The sequence below is a fragment of the Aethalodelphis obliquidens genome, unplaced genomic scaffold, assembly GCF_003676395.1.
Source record: "Aethalodelphis obliquidens isolate GAN/ISIS:26980383/991018 unplaced genomic scaffold, ASM367639v1 scaffold95, whole genome shotgun sequence".
Lineage (NCBI taxonomy): Eukaryota > Metazoa > Chordata > Mammalia > Artiodactyla > Delphinidae > Aethalodelphis > Aethalodelphis obliquidens.
Window position 1 is genome coordinate 1824596 of NW_020838039.1, and position 24173 is coordinate 1848768.

Here is a 24173-nt window from a genome sequence, read left to right on the forward strand (position 1 = left end):
GCTTGCTTGTCTCATTTCACTTGAATATTCACTGGTGAGTAAGAACAGAAGTGGAAAGTAATTACCACAGTTTATTATATGTTATTATATTATTATAAATAATATTATTTATTATATTTATAATATATATATTTATAATAATATTATAAATATTATTTATTATATGTTTCATGCCCATGATAATTACTTTTATAATGCCACTTGTGAATAAATTGATCAGATTAGGATGAATCACCTGACTGGCCAACAGCTATTGGAATGATCCTCCATGTGTGACTTGGAATTATTACAAAACGTGGCAGGATAGACCTGCCCAGCCATCGCGGCAGATGTTCATTTGTAATGCTGCCTTAAGGAATAAGGAGATGAGAGCAAATTGTTCCAGCAGCTCAGCCTGCCCTGCCAACAGTTCAGAGGAGGAGTTGCCAGTGGGGCTGGAGGTCTATGGGAACCTGGAACTTGTTTTCACAGTGGTGTCAGCCGTGATGACCGGCCTGCTCATGTTCTCCTTGGGATGCTCTGTGGAGATCCGGAGGCTCTGGTCGCACATCAGGAGACCCTGGGGCATTGCTGTGGGACTGCTCTGCCAGTTTGGGCTCATGCCTCTTACTGCCTATCTCCTGGTCATCAGCTTCTCTCTGAAGCCAGTCCAAGCTATGGCTATCCTCATCATGGGGTGCTGCCCAGGGGGAACCATCTCTAACATTTTCACCTACTGGGTTGATGGAGATATGGATCTCAGGTAAGTTACACTAGGGAAGCTCAGCTGTCTTCCCCTGATAGCACTCTGCCAGGGATGGGGGTGGGGATGGGGGGGACTGACACCTTCACGTTAAAAACTCTGCCAATCTAGGTAGACATTCCATTGGGAAACATTTTACACAGACTTGTTTGGTCCCAGAAGGACTTTCCTTTCTGAACTTAAAATTTACTTTGCTGTGATTGTCCTCTGTTTTACTGTCAACTACTTTTCTGAGTAGAGGGGTTGGGTTCATATGCAACAGTGAAAGCAGGTCTCCTTCCTCACCCAATGGCCCTTCCTAGGCGTGAACTCATTCTCACCCACGCTGATGGCTTTAACAACAGTCCTGGTTTCACAGTCTCCCAGGACATAGATTCAGAATCCCAGGAAGCTAAGGATACTGGTTGGTAGCTATTGTAGTGGTGGTGGTGGCAGCGGCATAACCAGAATGAGGGCCTCATGGCTCTAATCAGCAAGTGATGCCCGAGCACCTACTTTATGAGATAAGTATTTTGGGGGACAGGATAAGGGAGCTTTAGGGGTATGTGATAGATGTATCCTGTTTTAAGTGGCTATTGAGTTGACTTGGGGAGCAACACAAAGACTTATGACTAAGACTGTTCTTTCTTGTTGTTTTGCAGATGTTTAACATTCATTACTAGAATCTCATTCCTTTCATTTAAGCCAGTGACCTTATTTCCAATTATGGTGTAGATAAATACCCCAGGAAACATTAAGCTTTATCATTCATTTACATTTTAATGAGATTGAATTAGTCACAGGTATTTTGGAGTACTTGTTTTGATGGGGAAAAGAGCATTTGAGGAAAAAACAGAGGAGTCACAACTGGAGAAAATGACAGGGCTAAAAACAGTGGTCTTTCTAGAATCTTTGCTTACTTCTGAACAAGCTGTTTCACCTTTTGCCCAGAGAAAGAACTACTTATAAATTTAAATCTCTGTTCGATGTGTATGTCATTTAGTTGAGATTTATTATACAATGAATGAATCAGAGGTGCTGACCGTGCTGGGAGTTGACGTTAGTGAGTCAGCTGCAGGTATGGGTTTCTAGTTTCCTGCATGTGCTGAATGTTTAGCATATGGAACTTATTTCACCTATAAATTTTAATGGGTTCATGCCAAACAGACCAATAATTAATTTTCATATGGCTATGTTTCTAGTTACCCACTTATCAAAGATTTGAAATGAATCACTTGCATCGCTAATTTAACCCCCCCCCCCCCCAGGGAAAGTGGCGGGGGGTGGGGTGGTGGTGGTGTGATGAATTGGGAGATTGGGATTGACATGTATACACTAATATGTCTAAAATGGATAACTAATAAGAACCTGCTGTATGAAAATTAAATTAAATTAAATTAAAAAAAACCCTAACGTGCACTGCTAATTCAAATTCAATTAAGTTGACCATTAACATAATAATTGGGAAATGATAAATATTCTTTACACAAAGTCCATATAACAGTGATAAATTCCAGGGCCTGAAAGTTTTTGGAAAGAAAAAGGAAACATAGTTATTAAGTACCCTGACAGGCATGGGGTCTATGCTTTCATGTATTTTCTTTCCCTTCTTTCTTGGCTCTCAAAATAACCTTGTAAATGGCCTTTTATTATTCTGAATTTTACAGCTGAGAAAATTGTGTCTCAGATTGGTTAAGTATGTTGCCAAATGCTACAAATGAGTATGGCAGAACTCAGATTTAAAAGCACATCTGTTTCTCATCAGCCTGAAATTTAGGGACTTTCTTCAATGCCATTTATTAACACAACTAGATCTTCTGAGCAGGAACATAAATCGTTAAGCAGTGTTCTCAAGCACTTCTGTTCTGGGAAAGAGAACATTTATTACCTTCATCTCTTATTAGCCAAAATTATAATAAAAACACCAATTAATAGGAAGTCTATAAAAGATAAAGCTCATTTTACTTCCCTTAATTAGCTTTTAACTTTGGTCAAATTATTTAACCTATAAGCTTCATTCGTAAAACATGTTAAAATTGCCTATTCCCCACAAGGATGTATTTTAAGGAGGAAATATGTATGTTGGATGCCAGGCACATAGTAGGTATGTAATAAATATTAGCTACTTTCCCATTTTTCTTATAAAATTTTGATTTTGAGACTCACAAACAAAAAACAAAACAAAAAACAAGCATAAAATTTAAATTCTAAGAAATGAAATTTTAAAATGGGGACTAAATATTAGATTTTCAAAAGCTTATAGATACAAGAGTAATAAATCTTAATTCTCAGTAAAAATTGCAAATAGGAAATTCAGTATTATCAAGTGAAACAATCTACAAGTTCACTATGTTTTTCTTACTTGATTACCAACAAAAATAACTCAAGCAAAACTCACTAGGCAGTCATTGATAGAAATTTTGTTTTTCATACTGGATAAAATCCAAGAGCATTTAGTACAACATCTTCATTTTACAAATGAGGAAATTTAGATTTAGTGCTCTTGAGATGAGCGCTAAACCTAAATGTGTTTCTCATGCCTTAACTCCGTGCTTCATTCAATTTACTTGCAGTTCTCCATGCGTTCACACCAAACAAGGAGTTTCAGAATCAACATGTTTGAACCAGTTTCTGCATTCTGAGTATCTGATGCTGACACCAGTCATCCTCCCAGTCACCTGGACTCATCATCTTCGCAGTCCCTCCCCACCCCATGACTCCCCTTCATGCTTCACTTTCTTTAGTCAGTCCTCTGGCTAGTACTGTAGCCCACCCTCTTGATGTCACCCATAGCTATTGCTTCCTATCTGTCCACTGCCATCACCTCAGGTCAGGCACCACAGTTTCTTTCTTGGCCAATTGCAGTATCTTCTCAATGTTCTCTCTACCTTCAGTCTTTCCTTCATGGTTTTGTAGTAAGTGGATAAGGCAGGCTCTGGGGTCAGACTGCCTGTCTTTATATCCTGACTTGGGACCTCTTTCTGTAACTGGAAATCATAGTACTTCCTTCATGGTATTGTGAGGAGAAAAGGAACATATTATACATGTAAAGGCTTCTCAACACCTGTTAAATTGGGTAGAACCTAAGCTGGATCTAACTGACTCCTGCAGGTTTATTTACCATTAAACCCTTAAGCATAACAGGTCTTTGGTCAAAATGGACTATTAACTGTTTTTTTTTTTTTAAGATTTTATTTTTATTTATTTATTTATGTAGGCTGTGCTGGGTCTTAGTTGTGGCACGCAGGATCTTTGTCGTAGCATGTGGGATCTAGTTCGCTGAACAGGGATTGAACCCTGGCCCCCTGCATTGGGAGCACAGAGTCTTACCCACTGGACCACCAGGGAAGTCCCTAGTAACTGTTCTTTAAGCATACCCAGCACTTTTCCAACTTTCTTTTGCCCATTGTCTTCACAGGCTGCAACAACAGCTGGCCTGATCTGTCTCTTCCAATCATCCATTATAACGGTTCTGGAAAACAGTTGGCCTACATGTATGAAGAGCCTTAAAATTATCTTGCCCCTGGACTGAGCTCTGCTGATCTTGGCAGGGCTCTCTCACATGTCCGGGGACGGGCTAAATGTGGACTGATCTTGGATGGCCTCAGCTGGGACAATTGGGCTCTCCTCCCTGTGGCCTCTCATTCTCCAGCCAGCTAGCCTAGACCTAACCACATGACAGTGTCTGGGAAGCTTACAAGGTCTCTTGAGGCCTGAGCTTGAAAGCAGTTCACCATCACTTCCACCACATTCCAGTGGCTAATGCAAATTGCAAGGCTAGCCCAGATACAAGGACTGGAGAAGTAGATTCTGCCTCTCCATGGGGTGAGCTGCAAAGTCACAGTGCAGAGGGCATGGAAAAGAGCAGGAGAAAGAACTGGGGACATTTTTGCAATCTACTAAGGATGGACAGAATTCTTGCCTTGGACAGTAGGACATGAAAACTGAGATCTGGCAGTACAGTGTCATAGTTAAGTGCACCAGTCTGGAGCCAGAAAGTAGATCCATCCCTTACTAGCTGGGTCCTCTTGGCAGGTAACGTAAATTCTCTATGCTTTAGTTTCCTCACTTCTAAAATAGGGAGAAACATAAGTTACCTCATGGATTGTTGTAAGGATTGAATGAGTTAATATATATAAAGTGCTCAGAGTCTTACTGGCACAAAATGCTGTATGAGTTATTATTATTAATATATGGGTCAGGCAAAAGAACACTGTGTCAGGGGCCTGTGTTTTAGTCTCTGCTCAAGGAGCTGTGTGTCTTTCAGCATACCTTTCTGGACCTATTTCCTCATTTGTAAAACCATTGGGTTAGACTTTCTGAGGTCCCTTTTTCTTTTACTTTTCCATTATGGTTTATTACAGGATATTGAATATATTTCCCTGTGCTCTACAGTAGGACCTTATTGTTTATCCATTCTACATGTAATAGTTTGCATCTGCTAATCCCAAACTCCCAATCCATCCCTCCCCTGCCTACTTCCCCCTTGCAATCACAAGTGTGTTCTCTATGTTTGTGAGTCTGTTCTGTTTCGTAGATAAGTTCATTTGTGTCATGTGTCTTTTTTCTACTGTGGTAAAATATACATAACATAACATTTACCATTTTAACATTTTTAAGCGTACAGTTCAATGGCATTAAGTACATTCACGTTGTTGTACAATCATCACCACCATCCACCTCTAGAACTTTTTCATCTTCCCAAACTGAAACTCTGTATCCCTTAAACAATAATTCCTCCTTCCCTTTAGGCCCTGGCAACTGCCATGCTACTTTCTGTTTCTATGAATTTGACTACTTTAGGTATCTCATATTAGTGAAGTCATAAAACACTTGTCCTTTTGTGTCTGGCCTATTTCACTTAGCATAATGTCTTCAAAGTGCAGCTATGTTGTAGCTTGTGTCAGAATTTCCTTTCTTTTTAAGGCTGAATAATAATCTATTGTATGCATATAAGACATTTTATTTATCCATTTATCCATTGATGGACACTTGGGTTGCTTCTTCCTTTTGGCTATTGTAAGTAATTCTTCCATGAACGCGGGTGTGCAAATATCTGTTGGAGTCCTTACTTTCAGTTCTTTTGGGTATAATCCAGAAATGGATCTGAGGCTTTTTTAAGTTTTAAGTATTTTGTGACAATAGGAAAAGAAAAGCAAATTATAAAGTCTAAGCATCCCCCTCTCCCACCCCAGTTTTTAGTGTTTCTCTGGAAACTATTTGGCAGAGATGCCTCTCCTCTGTCCCATAGCACTAAATATGCAATGCTTTCTTGTCATCTATCAGAGGACACTGCGGTAGCTGGGCTACTTTCAGCCTCACTAGGTCTCTGAGCTCCTCCGGGGCTTGTTCCTCTGCATGCTTAGAGCCAGCCTGGTGGTGGCAGGGGCTTGATAGATGAGGGTGAATGACTGAAGGAAAGTTTCTGATTGCTTGTGTGTGTTACAAAAACTTCTCTTGAAATACAATCAGTTTATTGGTACAACTTAGGACAGCTCCCACTGTCTTTAGTTTGATAACTTTTTTTTTTGGCCATACCATGTGGCTTGTGGGATCTCAGTTCCCCGACCATGGATTGAACCCTGGCCCCAGCATTGAAATCCTGGAATCCTAACCACTAGGCCACCAGGGAACTCTTAGTTTGATAACTTTTGTTATACGAGGTCTATTCTTCTGTGAGGACGTGTTTGTGTCCTCAGCGGCAGAGAAAGGATTCTGACCACTGGTGGTGGTAGAGCCTGAGGGATTCAGTGGCCAAATTTACTTTTGAACTTTAAAGGAGCTCCTGATCCTTTAGCAGAAACCCTGAAACTGGGACTTCAGATTCTTCAGATCTGTCTGACAGGGCCTAGTGGAGAACTGAAGATCATCTTGAGAGACAGAACTTAGATTGAATCCATGTGACTTAGTGTGTTTCTATAATGCTATATATAATTTCCTTGTCTATAAAATGAAAATAATACCTACCCATAGGGTTGTTTTATAGACGAAAAGAGAAAATGTATGTAATGAGGTCTGATACTTAGCAGGTGGTGCTCAATAAATGCTGGTTACCGTTCTTGAGAAGCAGCAGACAGGAGTAACATTTATATTTAGGGATGGAAAACCTGGCCTTGAACTCTTCTCTAGGCCCAAGTCTGTTGATCTGATCTTATAGCATATTCCATGTCCATCTGATTACCTAGATAATTTAAAAGTTTTTTTTCAGTAGGGAAGCAAGTGTGTACTTTCATAGTTTTGAGTGTCAGAGTTCCTGAGTTTATTGGTTTCAAACTAAAACAACAGGCGTATAATTTAAACCCCAATTGCAAAATGGTATACTTATCGACACTACATTTTAATATAATGCATATATATGTAATTTCCATGTTTTAAGGGAGGTTCAGGATTTACCTGTTTGTCCAGACTTGCTTAATCTGTCCCATTATTCTCTGTAATAGTTTGCAGATGGTGACACCATTCTTCTTAGTGCAAGTGGAATCTTGTTATACTGAAATCAGATTTTGCCAACAATTTTCCTATATGTGAACAGCCAAGAGACCCAGTTGACCACATCCTCTGTTTATGCTACATTGGAATTTCATGGCAGTAAAACAAAAGGTGTGACTATCCAATGCATTCAGACACGTTCACTTGTGCTTTTCCAGCTTGGCAGAGCACCAGGGTCATCTGTTGCCTTCCTTGACCATTACTGTGAACATTATGGGCGTGAAGTTGTATAAAGGGTAGAAGTAGTAACCTATGTAATCAAGGATATAGAATCAGTCTGATATAATCTCACACTTTGCTTCCCACAGTCATGAATCTTACCTTTCTGGTGTTTGAGCCATAGCCATAGAGGAGGAAAATTGTCTGCTAGTTCTCCAGAAGTTCAAGATCAAAGTGATGTAATATGGAATTCCTTTCAGGATGTGGTGATATGAAGAGCCAGGAATGTAGCACTATCATAGACTAGGAATTTGGAAAAGCGTTCCAGACACACACTATTCTTGAATACAAAGGTTTGAGAGCTGTGGCAAGCTGGTTTTCTTCGTTAATCTGCTCTCTAGTTAGGAAGAAGACTGCTCAAAGTAAGCATTCTTTGTTTTTTTTTTTTTTTTGGTACGCGGCCCCTTCACTGCTGTGGCCCTTCCCGTTGCGGAGCACAGGCTCCGGATGCGCAGGCCCAGCGGCCATGGCTCACGGGCCCACCCGCTCCGCGGCGTACGGGATCTTCCCGGACCGGGGCACGAACCCGTGTCCCCTGCATCGGCAGGCGGACTCCCAACCACTGCGCCACCAGGGAAGCCCAAAGTAAGCATTCTTTTTTTTTGTTTTGTTTTTTGTTTTTTGTTTTTTTTAGTGGTACGCGGGCCTCTCACTGTTGTGGCCTCTCCCGTTGTGGAGCACAGGCTCCGGACGCACAGGCTCAGCGGCCATGGCTCACGGGCCCAGCCGCTCCGCGGCATGTGGGATCTTCCTCGACCGGGGCACGAACCTGTGTCCCCTGCATCAGCAGGCAGACTCTCAACCACTGCGCCACCAGGGAAGCCCACTGCGCCACCAGGGAAGCCCAAGCATTCTTAATAGAATAAGATAATTTTAAATCTCATATGGAGTGAAATATATGCAAGAACTGCTCAGAAAAGTTTGAAAAGAAAGATTTACGTGGAAGTGTCTGCTTGTCGTATACAAAAATACACTATGAAAACACCATAATTAAAACAGTCTGATATTTGCTTAGGAAACAAGGACATTTTGAACACACTTGAACGTATATATAATATATAATGAAGTTGGCACTTCAGTTTAGTGAAAAATTGTTTATTTGGAAAATTTAACACACTTGGCTCTCAATATAAAAGACAATAGATTAGTTTCATATCTTATACAATAAAAATTTTAGATAAGTTAAAGATATAAATGTAAAATATAAACCTATGAAAAAGTAAAAAGTGGGGGCAATATTTGAATAACCTCAGGAGAGGGGGAAATCTTTAACAAGGCAAGGAACTTAGAAACCAGGAAAAAAAAAGGACAGATGGACAGATTTGACTATCTCACTGTTATTTATTACGGCAAAAGTCATAAGCATAGTAAAAATACAAAATAACCTTGGCAAAAATATTTGTATTACATTTGATATGTACCCTAATTTTAAAGTAGCTCCTACAGGTTGAGAAAAGAAAAATCAGACAAGAAAGGCTGTTGAGAGGGGATATCCAAGAGGTTAATAAACATGAAAGAAAGCACAACCTTGTAGAGAGTCAGGTGTATAACAAAAGAAGAGTGAGATGCAGTTTTCAATGTTCTCATGAGAATTAAAAGGGATTGATTGCCTCCAGTGCAGGCAAGATTGCGAAATGCAACAAGCTCTTTTGAAAATAATCTAGAAGTATCTATTAAAATAAAAAACAGAAACTTTTGACACAGTGATTCCACTTTGGAGAATCTATTTTACATAAAGAGAAGAATTATTTCAAGTGAAATATATGTAAGAATGTTTAATACATTGCTTATAATGAAAGAAAACTCAAACAATTTTTTCAGCATTAATGGAGTGATTGAAGAAATTATGGCATATTTATGTTGTACTCTGCAGTTCTTTTAAAAAAAATGAGTTTGTTATATCTGTTGCCCTGAAACATGCCTATGATATTAAGTGGAGAAAAAAACAAAAGCAACCAAGCTGCAGAGTAAGTTGCTTTAAAAAGAAAACAACAAAGCCTCTGTTCTCTAAACAGCAGCTATGAAACAGGATTGTTTAAATGAAAACAAAGAGGAGAAGGGATATATACAAATATTTGTGAATTACCTAAGTCTGGTTTTCTGAAAGGGTCACCAATTAGTTAAATATTTGACAGTGCATCTTTGGGCTGGATTCCCAGATGGGAGATTGTTGGGTCAAAGTGTAAACACATGTGTAATTTTGCTAGATATTACCAAACTCCCTCCAGGGGCTGTGCCATTTTGCATTTAAAAAAATAATAAATTTATTTATTTATTTATTTTTGGCTGCGTTGGGTCTTCATTGCTGCACACGGTCTTTCTCTAGTTGTGGCAAGTGGGGGCTACTCTTCGTTGCAGTGTGCGAGCTTCTCGTTGCGGTGGCTTCTCTTGTTGCGGCTCATGGGCTTACTTGCTCCGCAGCATGTGGGATCTTCCCAGACCAGGGCTCGAACCCGTGTCCCCTGCACTGGCAGGCAGATACTTAACCACTGCGCCACCAGGGAAGTCCTCATTTCGCCAGCAGTGATTGAGAGTACAGAAGGAGTATTTTTAATATCATTGAAATATAATGGTTGCTGCTTTGCTGGGAATATAAACATTCTTCTGATAGAAAATGTCAAAGTTATCACAGACAGATTATTTTATAGACAGGGTAATTAGATGGAAACATTGGTGATTCATATTATGAGGAAGAATGATGTGTAACTTGCAGGCCTGATCAAGTGCTGGAGGACCCTTGCTATCTCTGCAGCAGACCTTAGTCCTACGAAGGGTCTCCTTCCCCTCCTCGCTGGGCTGGGAGGTAGTGAGCCTCAGTTTCTAGGCCATTTGTACCGTTAACACAGGTTGGGCATATACTATGTGCAAGGCAGTCTGCTGTGAGAATTTAAACTATGAATATTAAAACCTTCCAAGACTCTTGAAGCCTAGTGTTGAAGGGAATAAACACTTGCTTTACCCCTGGGTTGTGTTGTATAATGTTCCGTGTGCCTCACCTCATCTGTAGAGCAGCATTAATCGTGTCTATAAACAGTTTGTATGTGCTTAAACAGATTGTGTAATTTTTCCCAGTGATTTAAACGTAAGTATTTTGTTGGCCTGAAGAATATCTCATTTCCATTTACCTTATTTCCCCTAATTTTACTGATTGATTTTGTTGCTGGTTTTATCACCCAGATAGGGACAAAATCCTATAAAGACAGAAAATAGATTCCTGGTTATCAGGGGCTGGGGGGAGAAGGGAATGGGGAGGGACTGCTAATGGGGTGGAGCTTCTTTTTGGGGTGATGAAAATATTCTGGAAATAGAATAGTACAGTCACATATACTAAAGATACTTTAAAATGAATGAATTTCATGGTCTATGAATTATATATCAATAAAGAACTGTACAAGGAAAAAAATGAATCCTTATAGTGACTAGCAGAATGTTTAGGACGAGTAAATGCTCATAAAATATGAGTTAATTGATAGATGGCAAGAACTGCAGGAAATCTTTTTCTAGACCACAAATAACAGTCATCATTTGTTGAATAATAAAACAGGAGACAGTTTCAAGTAACTTACCCTACATAATCTCTAAGAAGTTGTACCCCAGGAGTTGTTTTTGGTAAGGACTAAATTCTTCATTTCAAACTTTCCCTCTTAAGCATCTACTTAATTTTACTTTCAGCATCAGTATGACAACTTGTTCCACAGTGGTTGCCCTGGGAATGATGCCACTCTGCCTTTACCTCTACACCTTGTCCTGGAATCTTGAGCAGAATCTCACCATTCCATATCAGAACATAGGTCTGTATTGGGCTTGTGACATGAAATAGTAATAGTAATGGTGATGGTAATAATAATAGCTGTTGTTTACTATGTGTCTCCTTTATACAGGGGTTTAAATATGTTATCTAATTTAATTCTCCAAATAACCCTACAGTACAGATTCTATTACCAGTCCCATATCCTGTATTTTCAGAATTAGGGAGGTGAAGTAACTCGACCAAGGTCATGCAGCTGGTAAGTGCAGACTGGAATTCTGACTCGCGAAACTGACTGCAAAGTCCAAGCTCTTAACTCCTACAACGGTTCACTTTTGAAAACAAAGCCAGAAAACTTACTTACTAAAAAAACCAAACAACCCTTATATAATTCACTAGAAAGCAGTTAGACTCATTATGACCCACAGGTGAACTGAATCACAGTGGCTCTAATGAGATCTTAGTTCCCTCAGCCCCACCTTTTATATCACCTGTGGTCTTGACTTCTTTACTGATCAACATAAATGATTCCTATTGAGTATTAAAGCATAGCCACATGTCACAACCACACCCATAGCTCTTTCATTATCTCCTTAAACTCTGAGAGCTCTGTGGACTCACTAGGATTGGAAGAAAAACTTGGTGAGATAATATGTCTATTCTGGTTTTATCAGAGTCTTTGGAGAATTGGTAGAAACCATGATTCATAAACTCCAAAGTGTCAATCTGGAGTCTCAAGTAATCACTTGGAGAGCTTACAGCCCATGGCCTATAGTTCAGAACCATGAATAGAGCCATGTCCTGATAACAGATGAAGCCCACTGAATTTGTAAAATTTGAGTGAAATCTTAATTTAGAAATCATGATTTTATGTGCAACTTTTTCTTATCACTAAATTATTTAATATATTCTGTTTTAATAATATACTCTAAAAGGCACTTGTAAACAATTAAAGCCCCAAATATGAGCAACTCACATGACTTTGGAGCTAGTGTTGCAAGTGAGCAGATTTGGAAAGTAACACTAAAAAATGTCAGTGTATGGATCCTATTGGCAAGTAGACCTCTGCTCTGTTGAGCCTGTCTTCAGTCACTTGTGTTAATTAAAAGATGTATTTCTCTACCTGCCTTTGGGTTACCTGGCTACACTTGGAAATATAAGAACTTCCTTTGGTTTCTGTAACAAATGCTGTTTTTGTCTTGTAATAGATATTCTTTCCCTTGCGAAGCAAATCACCCATTGGCTTCAAATGGAGAAATAATAGCTATAGTTGTAGAGTGGTGACCCCATACACAGCAACCAAAGAATTTTGCAGACATAAAAGGGTCCTCCTGTTTTCTAATCTTTACATTTTCAGTTGTCTCTAAAATTCCATGTGATTGTTGAGGGATTCTGAGAGAAATGAGAGACTGTTTGTGACGGCATTCAGTGGTATCATATACCCTTCAAAGATTGTCTTCTAAACATTAACAAACATTTTTTTGGAAGTGGATGCAGAAATAAAATGCATCTTGAATTAAAGCTTTTATCTAATTGAAATAGACATAAATTGTTGAGAAATGGGTGGTCAGGGTGAGAGGGGATACCATCTGACAGATTTTTCTTCTCTTCAGGAATTACCCTTGTGTGCCTGACCATTCCTGTGGCCTTTGGTGTCTATGTGAATTATAGGTGGCCAAAACAATCCAAAATTATTCTTAAGGTAAGCAACTCCATGGGACAGTTAGCACACTTCAGAATCAAGAGACTTCACAAATAGACGTAGGCAATGACCAGAACAAAGGGGCCAGTCAGACACGGCCCCACACCTAGCAATTTTATTTATGTGTCCTGCATTTTTGGATCCAGCCACCATATTTCCTCCACTCTAAGCCTTGCTTTGTCACTCCCATGGGCCCCTACACTGAGGCTTATGACACCCTGCAAAGCATGGAACTCGTGCTTTAGTGACAGAAAAGCTTAGGCCTGCGTGTGGCCAGAGAGCACCCATTTGTTCACAAGGCTTCACACAGGTGCTCTCAAGCAAAGGCTGTTCAAATCTGCATGAAATGGGGCCCATTGTTTATGAGTGTGGCTGGCTTCCTGGAACAGCAGGATGAAGGGCTGTCTTTCAGAAGCATTCCTGGGTGAGCCTCTAAAGATGGAGTTTGTACACACAAACAAGGGCTGTTGACCACACGAATAACTGTCAGAATGAAATCATCCAGAATGCACTGAGGAGTCTGGCCCTGGAATGATGGGAGCTGGAACCCTCTACCTCCTCTTGACTTTCCAGGGTTGTCTTTTGGCTGCTGGGGAAACAAGCCAATGTCCTTGTTAAATGGCTTTTAAAATTATGTGGCTTACACAGCACAGGGAGATCAGCTCGGTGCTTTGTGACCACCCTAGAGGGGTGGGATAGAGACGCAAGAGGGAGGAGATAGGGGGATATATGTATATGTATAGCTGATTCACTTTGTTATACAGCAGCAACTAACACACCATTGTAAAGCAATTATCCTCCAATAAAGATGTTAAAAAAAAAATAAATAAAAGAGGTTTTTAAAGATGGAAAAAAAAAGTTATGTGGCTTGAGAGGAGGTGTTCTCAACAATGGTGTCCATCTCCTAGGGTGTTGTCCATTTTTCTGATTATGTATTGTTTTAGAAGATATATACTTTTATTATATACTGCTTTCATGAAGATTTAAAAAATGTTTTAGTTATTTTTTGCATTTGTAAAAAAAGATGTTTGGAGCTGATTGGAGGTTTGGCAAATAAATGTCAGTTCATTTTAGTTTGGGGTTTATGGTTTGGTTCAGTTTAAGCTCTTGATGTTTGGCTCTACCTGACAGAACATGCCACTCCATTTGCCTGCACGAATGGATGCTGCTTCCCCAGTTTGGCACAAGACTGAACAACTCCCTCTAGTCCTCCGATGAGATGGAGAACGAGAAGAGAGGTTGACAAGCAGACAGATTAGCTGGACACAGGAGCTGGAGGAGGGCTTAGATGCTGTGCGTCCGGATTGCACATGATGACTTTACTGTTATTTCAGTAGGAGAAAATTTCCAGTGTGGCAGCATGTGGTTATAATTTTGTTTACAAAACAGGAGGGGAGAGTATGATCATGGGAACCTCTTACTTTTCAAGTACTCTATCTTGGAGTACTTTCTTAAAAGGGCATCTAACAAAAAAATAATGATTTTGATGTTTCCAGATCCTCTACTAGACCATCAGTGTCAGTGGAGAAATCAGATACATTTTCTGTATGTCTGTAAAGAGCAAAGTAAAAACCATTTGGCTGGACTTCCCTGGTGGCGCAGTGGTTAAGAATCCTCCTGCCAGTGCAGGGGACACGGGTTCGAGCCCTGGTCTGGGAAGATCCCACATGCCGCGGAGCAACTAAGCCCGTGCACCACAACTACTGAGCCCACATGTGATAACTACTGAAGCCCGTGCACCTAGAGCCCGTGCTCCGTGACAAGAGAAGTCACCACAATGAGGAGACCGTGCACTGCAACGAAGAGTAGCCCCTGCTCACTGCAACTAGAGAAAAGCCAACTCGCAGCAACAAAGACCCAACACAGCCAAAAATAAATAAATAAACCCCCCCCCCCCCCCGCAAAGAACTACCCAGCTGAGCCCAGCCCAAATAAAAAAAACCAACAAAAAAAAAACCAACAAAAAAAAACCCATTTGGCTATTCCAGAGGTGCTGTGGCAGAAAATATTTAATAATATGGTAGAAAGTTGACCGAGGATTTTTACAATCAGAGTTCCAGCATCTTCCCATTAGGCAGAGGCCCAGTCTTTCCCTGTATTTGAGCAGTAAAAATGATCCCAGAACACATCTTTGGTACATTGGGTTGTTTTTATTTTGTTTCGGTTCCCCATGACCGTCTTTCTCCACACCCTGAATCACTTCAAATCAAGGTTGATGCTGAACTGGGCACATAGTTTGCTGTTTACATGATGTGAATGGGAGCTTGCCAAGATCCTGACTTTCCCCCACATATTCTGGGTCTTGCTTCCTCTTTATCTGGTTTAAAACTCTGACCACTGGGAAAAATTTTTGTTGATCTTTTCTTTTGTTTCTATTAAACAACAAAAGCAAGAGACAGTATTCATTTGGGAGAAGATATCAGTATCTTCAATAGTATCTCATTTGACATTAATATTAGCTCAGGTTGTCTAATGAAGAATGGGTAAATTTCATTTGAAGGAGAGAAGAACAGGGAGCAGAGCAGTCAAGAAGTCATTGGTGGTTGAAGGGGTGGTAGAGAGAGAGTGGTGGATGGTCAGGCAGGGCAGATCTCAGGCAAGAGGTTACCAGTGCGGGGCCTGCAAGGTTGTGTATAGAGGTGTTGGATGCTTATTATCAGAATTTTCACTTATTTCACAAATTTGTCCTATCCACGAAAAACTCCACTACCCAATCCTTCTGGCAGAATCCTCCACTTGAGAGGAAAAGTTACTGATCATGAAATAAGAAGACTTAGATTTGTGTTGAGCTTCATCAAATCTAGCTCAGTCAAGTCACTTGACCACTTTGGACCTCAGGTTTCTTCTCTGTAAAATGAGATTGGATTTGGTGGTCTCTAAGTCCTCTCTTTGTTCTAAAACCTTCTAGGTTCCAAGGCTTTTGGAGGAGTGATAGACTTTGCAAAAAGACTGTGATGTTTACCTGTGCCTCTTTTATTGGTTTGCCTTAGGTTGGAGCCATTGTTGGTGGGGTCCTCCTTTTGGTGGTTGCAGTTGCTGGTGTGGTGCTGGCGAAAGGATCTTGGAATTCAGATATCATTCTTCTGACCATCAGCTTCATCTTTCCTTTGATTGGCCATGTCACAGGCTTTCTCCTGGCACTTCTTACCCACCAATCTTGGCAGAGGTACAGTTAAATTATCCATAAACTTTTATAAGGAGGACAAATTAAACACACTGCCATTGACAGGCTTTGCTGCCTGGCTATGTCTGGAAGCACAAAGAGTTTTGACATACAAGGTGGGTGGTGTTGTCCACTTGGGGAACATTTAGGGTGGTAACCAAATACTTGGTGAGGCTCTGCCAAGGGTATCTCATTTCCTTCTTCCTACAAGTCTGAGGGGCAGATACTCTGGGTATCTCATTCTACATTCTACAGATGAGCAAACCCTTCAGGGAGCTTAAGTAACCTGACCAAGGTCATAGAGCCAGAATGTGGTGGACTTAAGATTTGGGCCTTAGGTCAGTACAGTCATATCTGCAGGGCATTGGTTCCAGAGCCCCCTGCAGATACCAGAATCCAAGGATGCTCAACTCCCTATTATAAAATGGCATAGTATTTGCATATAACCTACGTACATCCTCCATATACTTTAAATCATCTCTAGATTACTTATAATACCTAATGTAATGCTATATAAATAGTTGCCTGCATGGCAAATTTAAGTTTTGCTTTTTGGAACCTTGTAGAATTTTTCTTTTCCCAAATATTTTTGATCCGAGGTTGGTTGAATCCGTGGATATAGAACCTGCAGATACAGAGGGACGACTGTAATTAGGAACATGGACTGTTGAGGAGTTGAAATATAATTGGATCTGGAGAGAAGGTATTCCTATGGCAAAGTGTAGTCAGCAATCCTGTTTTTTCTACACCTGATGGCTTGAGAAAGATCAGGACTGAGATGCTGCATTTGCCTTGTGAATGGTCCAGGTGTGAGGTTCAGCTGTGTCACTTAATCTTGTCAGGTTATGGACAGGGCTCTGAAAGAAGTGAGGGTGGTCTGGAGAAACTGTAGTGTGCAACAGGGTGACTAGAAATAAAATAAGAGCCACTGAATTTGCCCTGTACTAGTGACGATATTTTCACTCCCACATTCCACACCCTTGTTACCTCCACATCCCAGTCCAGTCTGCAAAGAGAAGCCGGTTTATCAAACGTCTCTTTCCTCTCTTCTGCCATCTGTAAAAGCCTCAAGATGCCCTTTGTATTCAATAAATTGGAGAAGATGAAACTGCCTAACCCAGCCTCCAAGGTCCTGCCTAGGTTTTCCTTCTTCTCCCCCCTGCTTTTTCTTTTTCAAGTGAGGTTTATTTTTCTTTTCTCTTCTGTTCTTTTCTTTTTTTTTGTAATTAGAAAATGAATAAAATATAGAAAAGGAGAAAGTAGAAAAAACTTATTACTAAACCATTTCACCAAAGAAACCGTTTTAGACATTTTGTTTTCATGTAGGGTTTTTATGTTTATTTTCAAGTGTTTATACTGTTTTGTGTCTGACTCAACTTTCCATTCTCATCTCCTTCAATCCTCCACTCCCTGCAGGTTGGCTTAGAGCATAAGCAATGCTTACTGAATAGGCCAAGCTCATACGTGTCCCCAGAACTTTAATTTCAATCACTTCCCCACATTAAATGCCTCTTTCACTCTTTCCATTCTTTAGTTTCACCCTTCCTCTGTGAAGCCTTCTCTAACCATTTATGACACTTTTCTGAATTTCTACAGCATTTCCCTGACCTTCGATCATACTTTGTCTTGTGCTGTTTCTATGTGTATATCTTGTCTTTTCACCCAGATTCTCAGGGCAGGGTTCATAGGGCCCTATTCAGAGGTGCCTCTCAAGAGGCCACCTACAGAGTAGGCACTCAGCAAATAATTATTGAATGGATAAACATTTTTAGTGATCTCAGTTCATAGCTTGCACTTATCGCTATACGTAAAATTTAAAAATAGTCCTTATTGCTAGTATGTAAAATTTTTCCATTGGTAGTTGCAGGACGATTTCCTTAGAAACTGGAGCTCAGAATATTCAGATGTGCATCACCATGCTGCACCTATCTTTCACTGCCGAGCAATTAGTCCAGATGCTTAGCTTCCCATTGGCCTATGGACTCTTCCAGCTGTTGGATGGGATTCTCATTGTTGCAGGTAGGTAAAGCCCCCATTGAGTGGACTTGACTGAAAATTGTTCACCCAGCTTACTAACTCCTTTTTCAATCTGAATATACATGTGCTGCCCTTATGATACATTTTTAGCCTGACATTTCTGGGGAAAATAAAATGTATAAACAAGATCTTTTGCCACAAGTGGAAGTTTCACAGAAAAATATTTTTAAAAACCTGTGAAAGTGAGCTTATAATTATAAACAATCTTCACAAAAACAATGCACTATCAGAACTCTCCATGAACAATTATTTATCTCAAAAATACATTTGTCATGTTTTATTAACAGCCTTGTAAGTCTTCCAAATGTTATTTCACAGTACTTATGTGACTAAGAATTGTGCTGAATGTCTGTGAAATGTTTTTTCACTATGAAATATAATACATACAGATATTTAAAAATATATATGCTTATCTATCCCTACAGCCAAAACCACATCATTTTGCAGGCAGTCATTATGTAGGTTCACAGAAGGTAAATTTAAAATATATAGATTGATAGATATGTACACAAACATACGTATATTTTAATCTTGGCCATTGTAAATTTTTTATTGTCACAGAACGTAAGGCTCAATGATTACTGATATAACTAATTATATACTGATTACAGACAATTAATATAAGGAACACTTGGGGTTTAATTTTCCCACAAGATAAAGTCTAGCAGAATAAAACTCCTGGTCTTAAATCCAGGTTCTAATTTCTTCTCATGGTGAGACTGTAATGGAAGGAGTATGCTTGGCCCATTCCTAGCTACCTCCCAGCACCCGGGGGGGCACCTGACCCATATTAAGCCCTCCAAGGAGTTGCTGACTGACTGGATGGTTGGATGGACAGACGGACAGATGGACGGACAAGCTGTCAGCCACCTGATGAATGTCTCAATCACAATAGGTCCATTCCAGACAGAAATAGCCATCTTGATACACCGAATTATTTTGCTCTGTAGTTTTTTCTTTTCCCCTTCTTTTTCCTGTGTGTTTATACATATATGATCCAAAGCAAACAAACCCCCAAAGTATTGACAAGTGCACAATGTCACCAAATTATAGTCTTTGCTAAAGTGATTTTTAATACTGGTATGTTTTAACACCTAGCATATAAGATGTACAAGAGGACACTGAAGATCAAACACAGAATAAAGAACCCCACTTTAAGGGTAGAAGCCCGCTTTAAGAAGAAATCCACTTCTCCCAAAGAGACCAGTGCTTTCTTGGAGGTGAATGAAGAAGGTGCTCTAACTCCTGGGCCATCAGGGCCCATGGATCTCCACAGGGCTGTCATGCCAACTGGCCAGATCTCATGTGCCAAGTAGGGGTTTGCTGGCTTGACTGGTCCCTGTCTTCCTCAGTGGCCAGTAAAGACAGTGCAGAGCTGATGAGTGAATCTCGTTGGCAGGGCTTATGGGAATGTTTGCGTGTCAGATGTCAACATATTTATATTTCTGTGTGGACTGTGATTTGTCATAGGATCCCCTTTTGAGAATATGCTCTGCCTATTTCAGGTTCTTTGGGGGTTTACACAACAGATTTATTAGCTACTTTGTGTGTTCTTGTCTTCCCATACAGTGAAGAGTGATCCCCATTGTTACGTGAAGTCATCAAACTGTGAATTTTAACCTCACAAGAGTTAGAACTCTGTGTAGAGGAGATGTCACCTCATACTGCAGGGCAAGGACAGAGTCTGGACCCACTTGACTTCTCGACTTTGGGCAAGTCCTTTGGGGCATTGGGGAGGAAGCATACAGCTCTTATAAAAATGGGGTCTTTTCTCAAATGATTGTTTTTTTTAAGGGCTTGAAAATCTTTTTAGATTTATAGACGTAATCACGAGCCTCAAGGGAACTTAATGAACACTTGAAGTTAATATTTTTACTCCCTAGAGATAGACACAATGTATATTCTTCTAATATACATTTATGCATTATGTCATTTTAAAAACATTGAGGGCTTCCCTGGTGGCGCAGTGGTTGGGAGTCCGCCTGCCGATGCAGGGGACGTGGGTTCGTGCCCCGGTGCGGGAGGATCCCCCATGCCGCGGAGCGGCTGGGCCTGTGGGCCTTGGCCGCTGGGCCTGTGCGTCCGGAGCTTGTGCTCCATGGCGGGAGAGGCCGCGGCAGTGAGAGGCCCGTGTACCGCAAAAAAAACCAAAAACAAACAAAAAACAAAAAACATTGAGATCATTCCACATATACTGTTTCATAAGTCACTTCATGAAATATTGTGGAGCATCTTTACATGGCAGTCTATGTTGACCTACCTCATTCCTTAGAACAGTGGCTTTACAGAAGTAAAGTATTCCAGTGCATGAAAGGTCTATAATTTATTTAACCATCCCTTAGTCATGGACATTTAGATAGCTTTCAACTTGGTGTTACGGTGCCGCTACAGACACTTGTGCCTTCATGCAAGTGTTTCTGTAGGATCATTTTCTAGACTTGAAAATGTGCAACCAGGCTGATGGCACATTAAAATGTTGGGCAGTGAGCTCTCTGGCAACACTGTTCAGCAGTGCCTGAGAGTGTCTGGTTTTTCCACAGCCACACCAGTCTTAAGAATGATCATTCTGCTTTGTGAAAATACCTCATTTAAAGTTGCATTGTTAAAATTATACAATGAAGTGAAGCAGAGTATTTTTCATGGATGCTTACTTGTTCATGTACTTTGCCTGCTTTTTTTTTTTTTTAAAGAAATGGCCTTTGATTGATTAATTAGTTAATTTTTTGGCTGCCTTGGGTCTTCGTTGCTGCGTGCGGGCTTTCTCTAGTTGCGGCGAGCAGGGGCTGCTCTTCCTTATGGTGTGCGAGCTTCTCATGGCGGTGGCTTCTCTTGTTGCAGAGCACGGGCTCTAGGGCGCATGGGCTTCAGTAGTTGTGGCTCGTGGGCTCAGTAGTTGTGGCTCGTGGCTCTAGAGCACAGGCTCAGTAGTTGTGGCACATGGGCTTAGTTGCTCCATGGCATGTGGGATCTTCCCGGACCAGGGCTCTAAACCCATGTCCCCTGCATTGGCAGGCAGATTCTTAACCACTGTGCTACCAGGGAAGTCCCTTTGCCTGCTTTTCTATTGCAGTTTTTCCTTTTTAACTGATAAAACAGACAGTGACCCTTTGTTCTATGTTTTGTCAATATATTACCTACTTGTTTGTCTTTTTATTTTTGTATAATTTCTTTTGCTGTAAGGAAGTTTTATATTTTTATATATACCACTTTATTAGTCTTTTAAAAAATGTTTTTTGACCTTAATATCTGTCAAATGTTAGACTATTTATACTTTTGTGTGGATTGTGAATTGGAAAAGGACCCACCCCTCTTTGAGAATGTATTTGGCCCCTTTTCAGGGAGTTCTTTTTTGGGGTTAATACACATACTTACTAGCTGCTGTGTATACTGTCAGTAGATAAAACCCATCCTCCTTCTCTATTCTGACATTATTAAAAATATGTCCCATATATTTCTCTATAACTTTGGACTAAATATGTACATGTTTATTCCATTTTGAATTTATTTTTCTCTATGGCGTGTTAAGAATCTAATTGTCCTAACATCATACATTGAATGATTCATCTTTTCTCTACTGATATGAAATGCCACCTTCATCACATAACTTCCTATATAATGTGTTTTTGTTGGACTCCATTTGGTTCCATTTTTTCTATTTGTAAATTTTGGAGTGTGAGAAAGTGTATTGTCTGAGATTTAGTGCTTTACAATTTTATTTTGTAAGTATACTCAAGAACTTGTGGGTTATATATATAATGACAATGATTATTATGGTATTTTCACAAGTAAGGACATCTTTGTGGTAGTACACAAAGAGCCCCATTGGGTGTCACAAGTATATTTATATGGAAAAGAAGTACACACATGTGTGACATGATTGTTAATTCTCAACTGCTGCAGTGAACATAGTAGAATTATATGTTCAGAGAGCCCCAGTTCTAAAATAAGCATTACCATGAGTGAGTTTTAAAGGATCCACAAAAAAGGAATTTCTAAATTGTTCCTCTACACAGGCACCTAACATAAAATGGTAAATTCCAGTGTTCCATTCTGAAGTATTAACTGCATGGTCAGTATTTACCACAATCAGGACAGGTCTGGAGAGAAGTCTACCAAAAGCCATCCATTAAGACAGAAACAACACAAATCAATGTAAGGGTTTGAAAGTAGTCACATTGGAAGACTGCCATTTCCAGAGATGGTATGTAAACATGTTACTGAGAAGAACTAGAAATAGTCAAGTTGTCCAGGAGGCCACACATTATCTTTAAAGAGAAGAATGTAACTAAACAAAAGCTCTAACTGAATAAATTGTATTCTAACTGATCTCAATAATCATGCATTCATAAAAGCAGGGCCTATGTGAAGCTCAGAAGGGGGGGCCAGAGAAATAACGTTAAGCAGAATGAGTCCAGCTCTGTGTTTGGAAAAGAGCCAGGTGGATATTTGAGGTAGCAGAGTGTAAAGAACACGGTCTTTGCCAGGGCTACTTGTTGTGATCCACTTGAGCTAGGACACTTCAGGACTTGTGTGTTGAAGCCAGGTAGTCCTAGAATTGAATCCCAGCTCTGTTATTTGGACAACGTTGAGCAAGTGAGAATCCCCCTGAACTTCAGTTTCCTTTCTTAAAAAGGATGATATGCTGCCCACTAGCGGGTTGGAACCAGTCCTGCGATGCCCTGGGCTCTGCAGCCAGCTGCCCTGAGACCCTGCCCAGTCTACCAATGGGCTGGCACTGGTTTTGGCAGTCTCTAGGCTGTGCAGCCAACCACACTGGGACCTAACACTGCCCACCAGTGGGCCAGCAGCCACCGCACTAGGCAGGGCCTGGCAGGCAACCAGGCCAGCGCCAGCCTTGCCTAACAGCGTGCCCACTGTAGTCAGCCCTGGCATAGAAAAAGGGCCCATGCAGCCAACACAGGGGGAACCCATAGAGCATATAGCTCTGGTGAACAGAGAGGAGTGTGCTGCTCAGACCCATAGCATGTCTCCGACATAAGGGCACTTCTCTAAGATTGGGAAACATAACCAACCTACCTAATACATACAAATACATACAAACACAGAGAATTAGGCAAAATGGAGAGACAAAGAAATATGTTCCAAATGAGGAACAAGACAAAATCCCAGAAAAACTAAGTGGAGATAAGCAATGTACCCAATAAAGTTTAAGGTAACGATCATAAAGATGCTCAACAAACTCAAAAGAAAAATGGATGAACACAGTGAGAAGTTTAACAAAGAGCTAGAAAATATAAAGAACCAAACAGAGCTGAAGAGTACGAGAACAGAAATAAAAAAAATACTAGAAGGAATCAACAGTAGATTAGATGATATGAAAGAATGGATCAGTGAACTGGAAGACAGCAGAGGAAATCACTTAAGCTGAGAAGGAAAAGAAAAACAAACAAACAAAAAAACAGTTTAAGAGACCTCCAGGACAACATCGAGCCTGCTAACATTCACATTATGGGGTCACAGAGGAAGAGAGAGAGAGAGAAAGGCGCAGAGAACATATTTGAAGACATAATAGCTGAAAATTTCCCTAAACTGGGAAGAAAAAAACAGGCATTCAGGCTTAGGAAGCACAGAGAGTCCCAAACAAGATCAACCTAAAGAGGTCCACATTAAGACACATTGTAAGTAAAATGACAGAAATTAAAGTGAGAATCTTAAAAACAGCAAGGGAAAAGCAATTAGTTTTATACAAGGAAATTCCCATAAGACTGTCAGCTGACATTTTAGTAGACACTCTGCAGCCCAGAAGGGAGTGGCATGATATATTCAAAGTGATGGAGAAAACCTACAACCAAGAATACCCTACCCAGCAAGGCTATCATTCCGATTTGAAGGAGAGAGAAAGAGTTTTACAAAGAAGTTTTAAAAGTTAAGAGAGTTCAGCACAACTAAATCAGCTGTACAAGAAATGTTAAAGAGATGTCTCTAAGTGGAAAAGAAAAGGCCACAGCAGAAAGATGAAAATTACAAAAGGAAAAATCTCATTGGTAAAGGCAAATATACAGTAAAGGTAGTAGATCAACTACTTATAAAGCTAGTAGGAAAGTTAAAAGACAAAAGTATTAAAATCATCCAT

At 40.3% G+C, this 24173-nt stretch overlaps 1 protein-coding gene across 8 annotated transcripts in view; it reads left to right on the plus strand.

Moving 5' to 3' along the window:
• Positions 1-221: 221 nt before the first annotated feature.
• Positions 222-24173, plus strand: part of SLC10A6 (solute carrier family 10 member 6) — a 48993-nt gene continuing 25041 nt past the window's right edge. For 4 of the 8 annotated variants that reach the window (XR_003430613.1, XR_003430614.1, XR_003430611.1 and 1 more), the window contains exons 1-7: positions 313-742; positions 11102-11220; positions 12791-12879; positions 15870-16045; positions 17904-18061; positions 19649-19790; positions 21656-21798. Coding sequence is in view for 3 of the 8 variants with exons in the window: in XM_027095888.1 (XP_026951689.1) it covers positions 330-742; positions 11102-11220; positions 12791-12879; positions 15870-16045; positions 17904-18061; positions 19178-19395 (1173 nt within the window). In the remaining 5 variants the exon portion in view is untranslated. Of the gene's footprint in view, positions 743-11101; positions 11221-12790; positions 12880-15869; positions 16046-17903; positions 18062-19177; positions 19852-21655; positions 21799-24173 lie in introns of those variants that run through there. The other 4 variants (XM_027095889.1, XM_027095888.1, XR_003430612.1 and 1 more) reach the window with 4 other exon arrangements.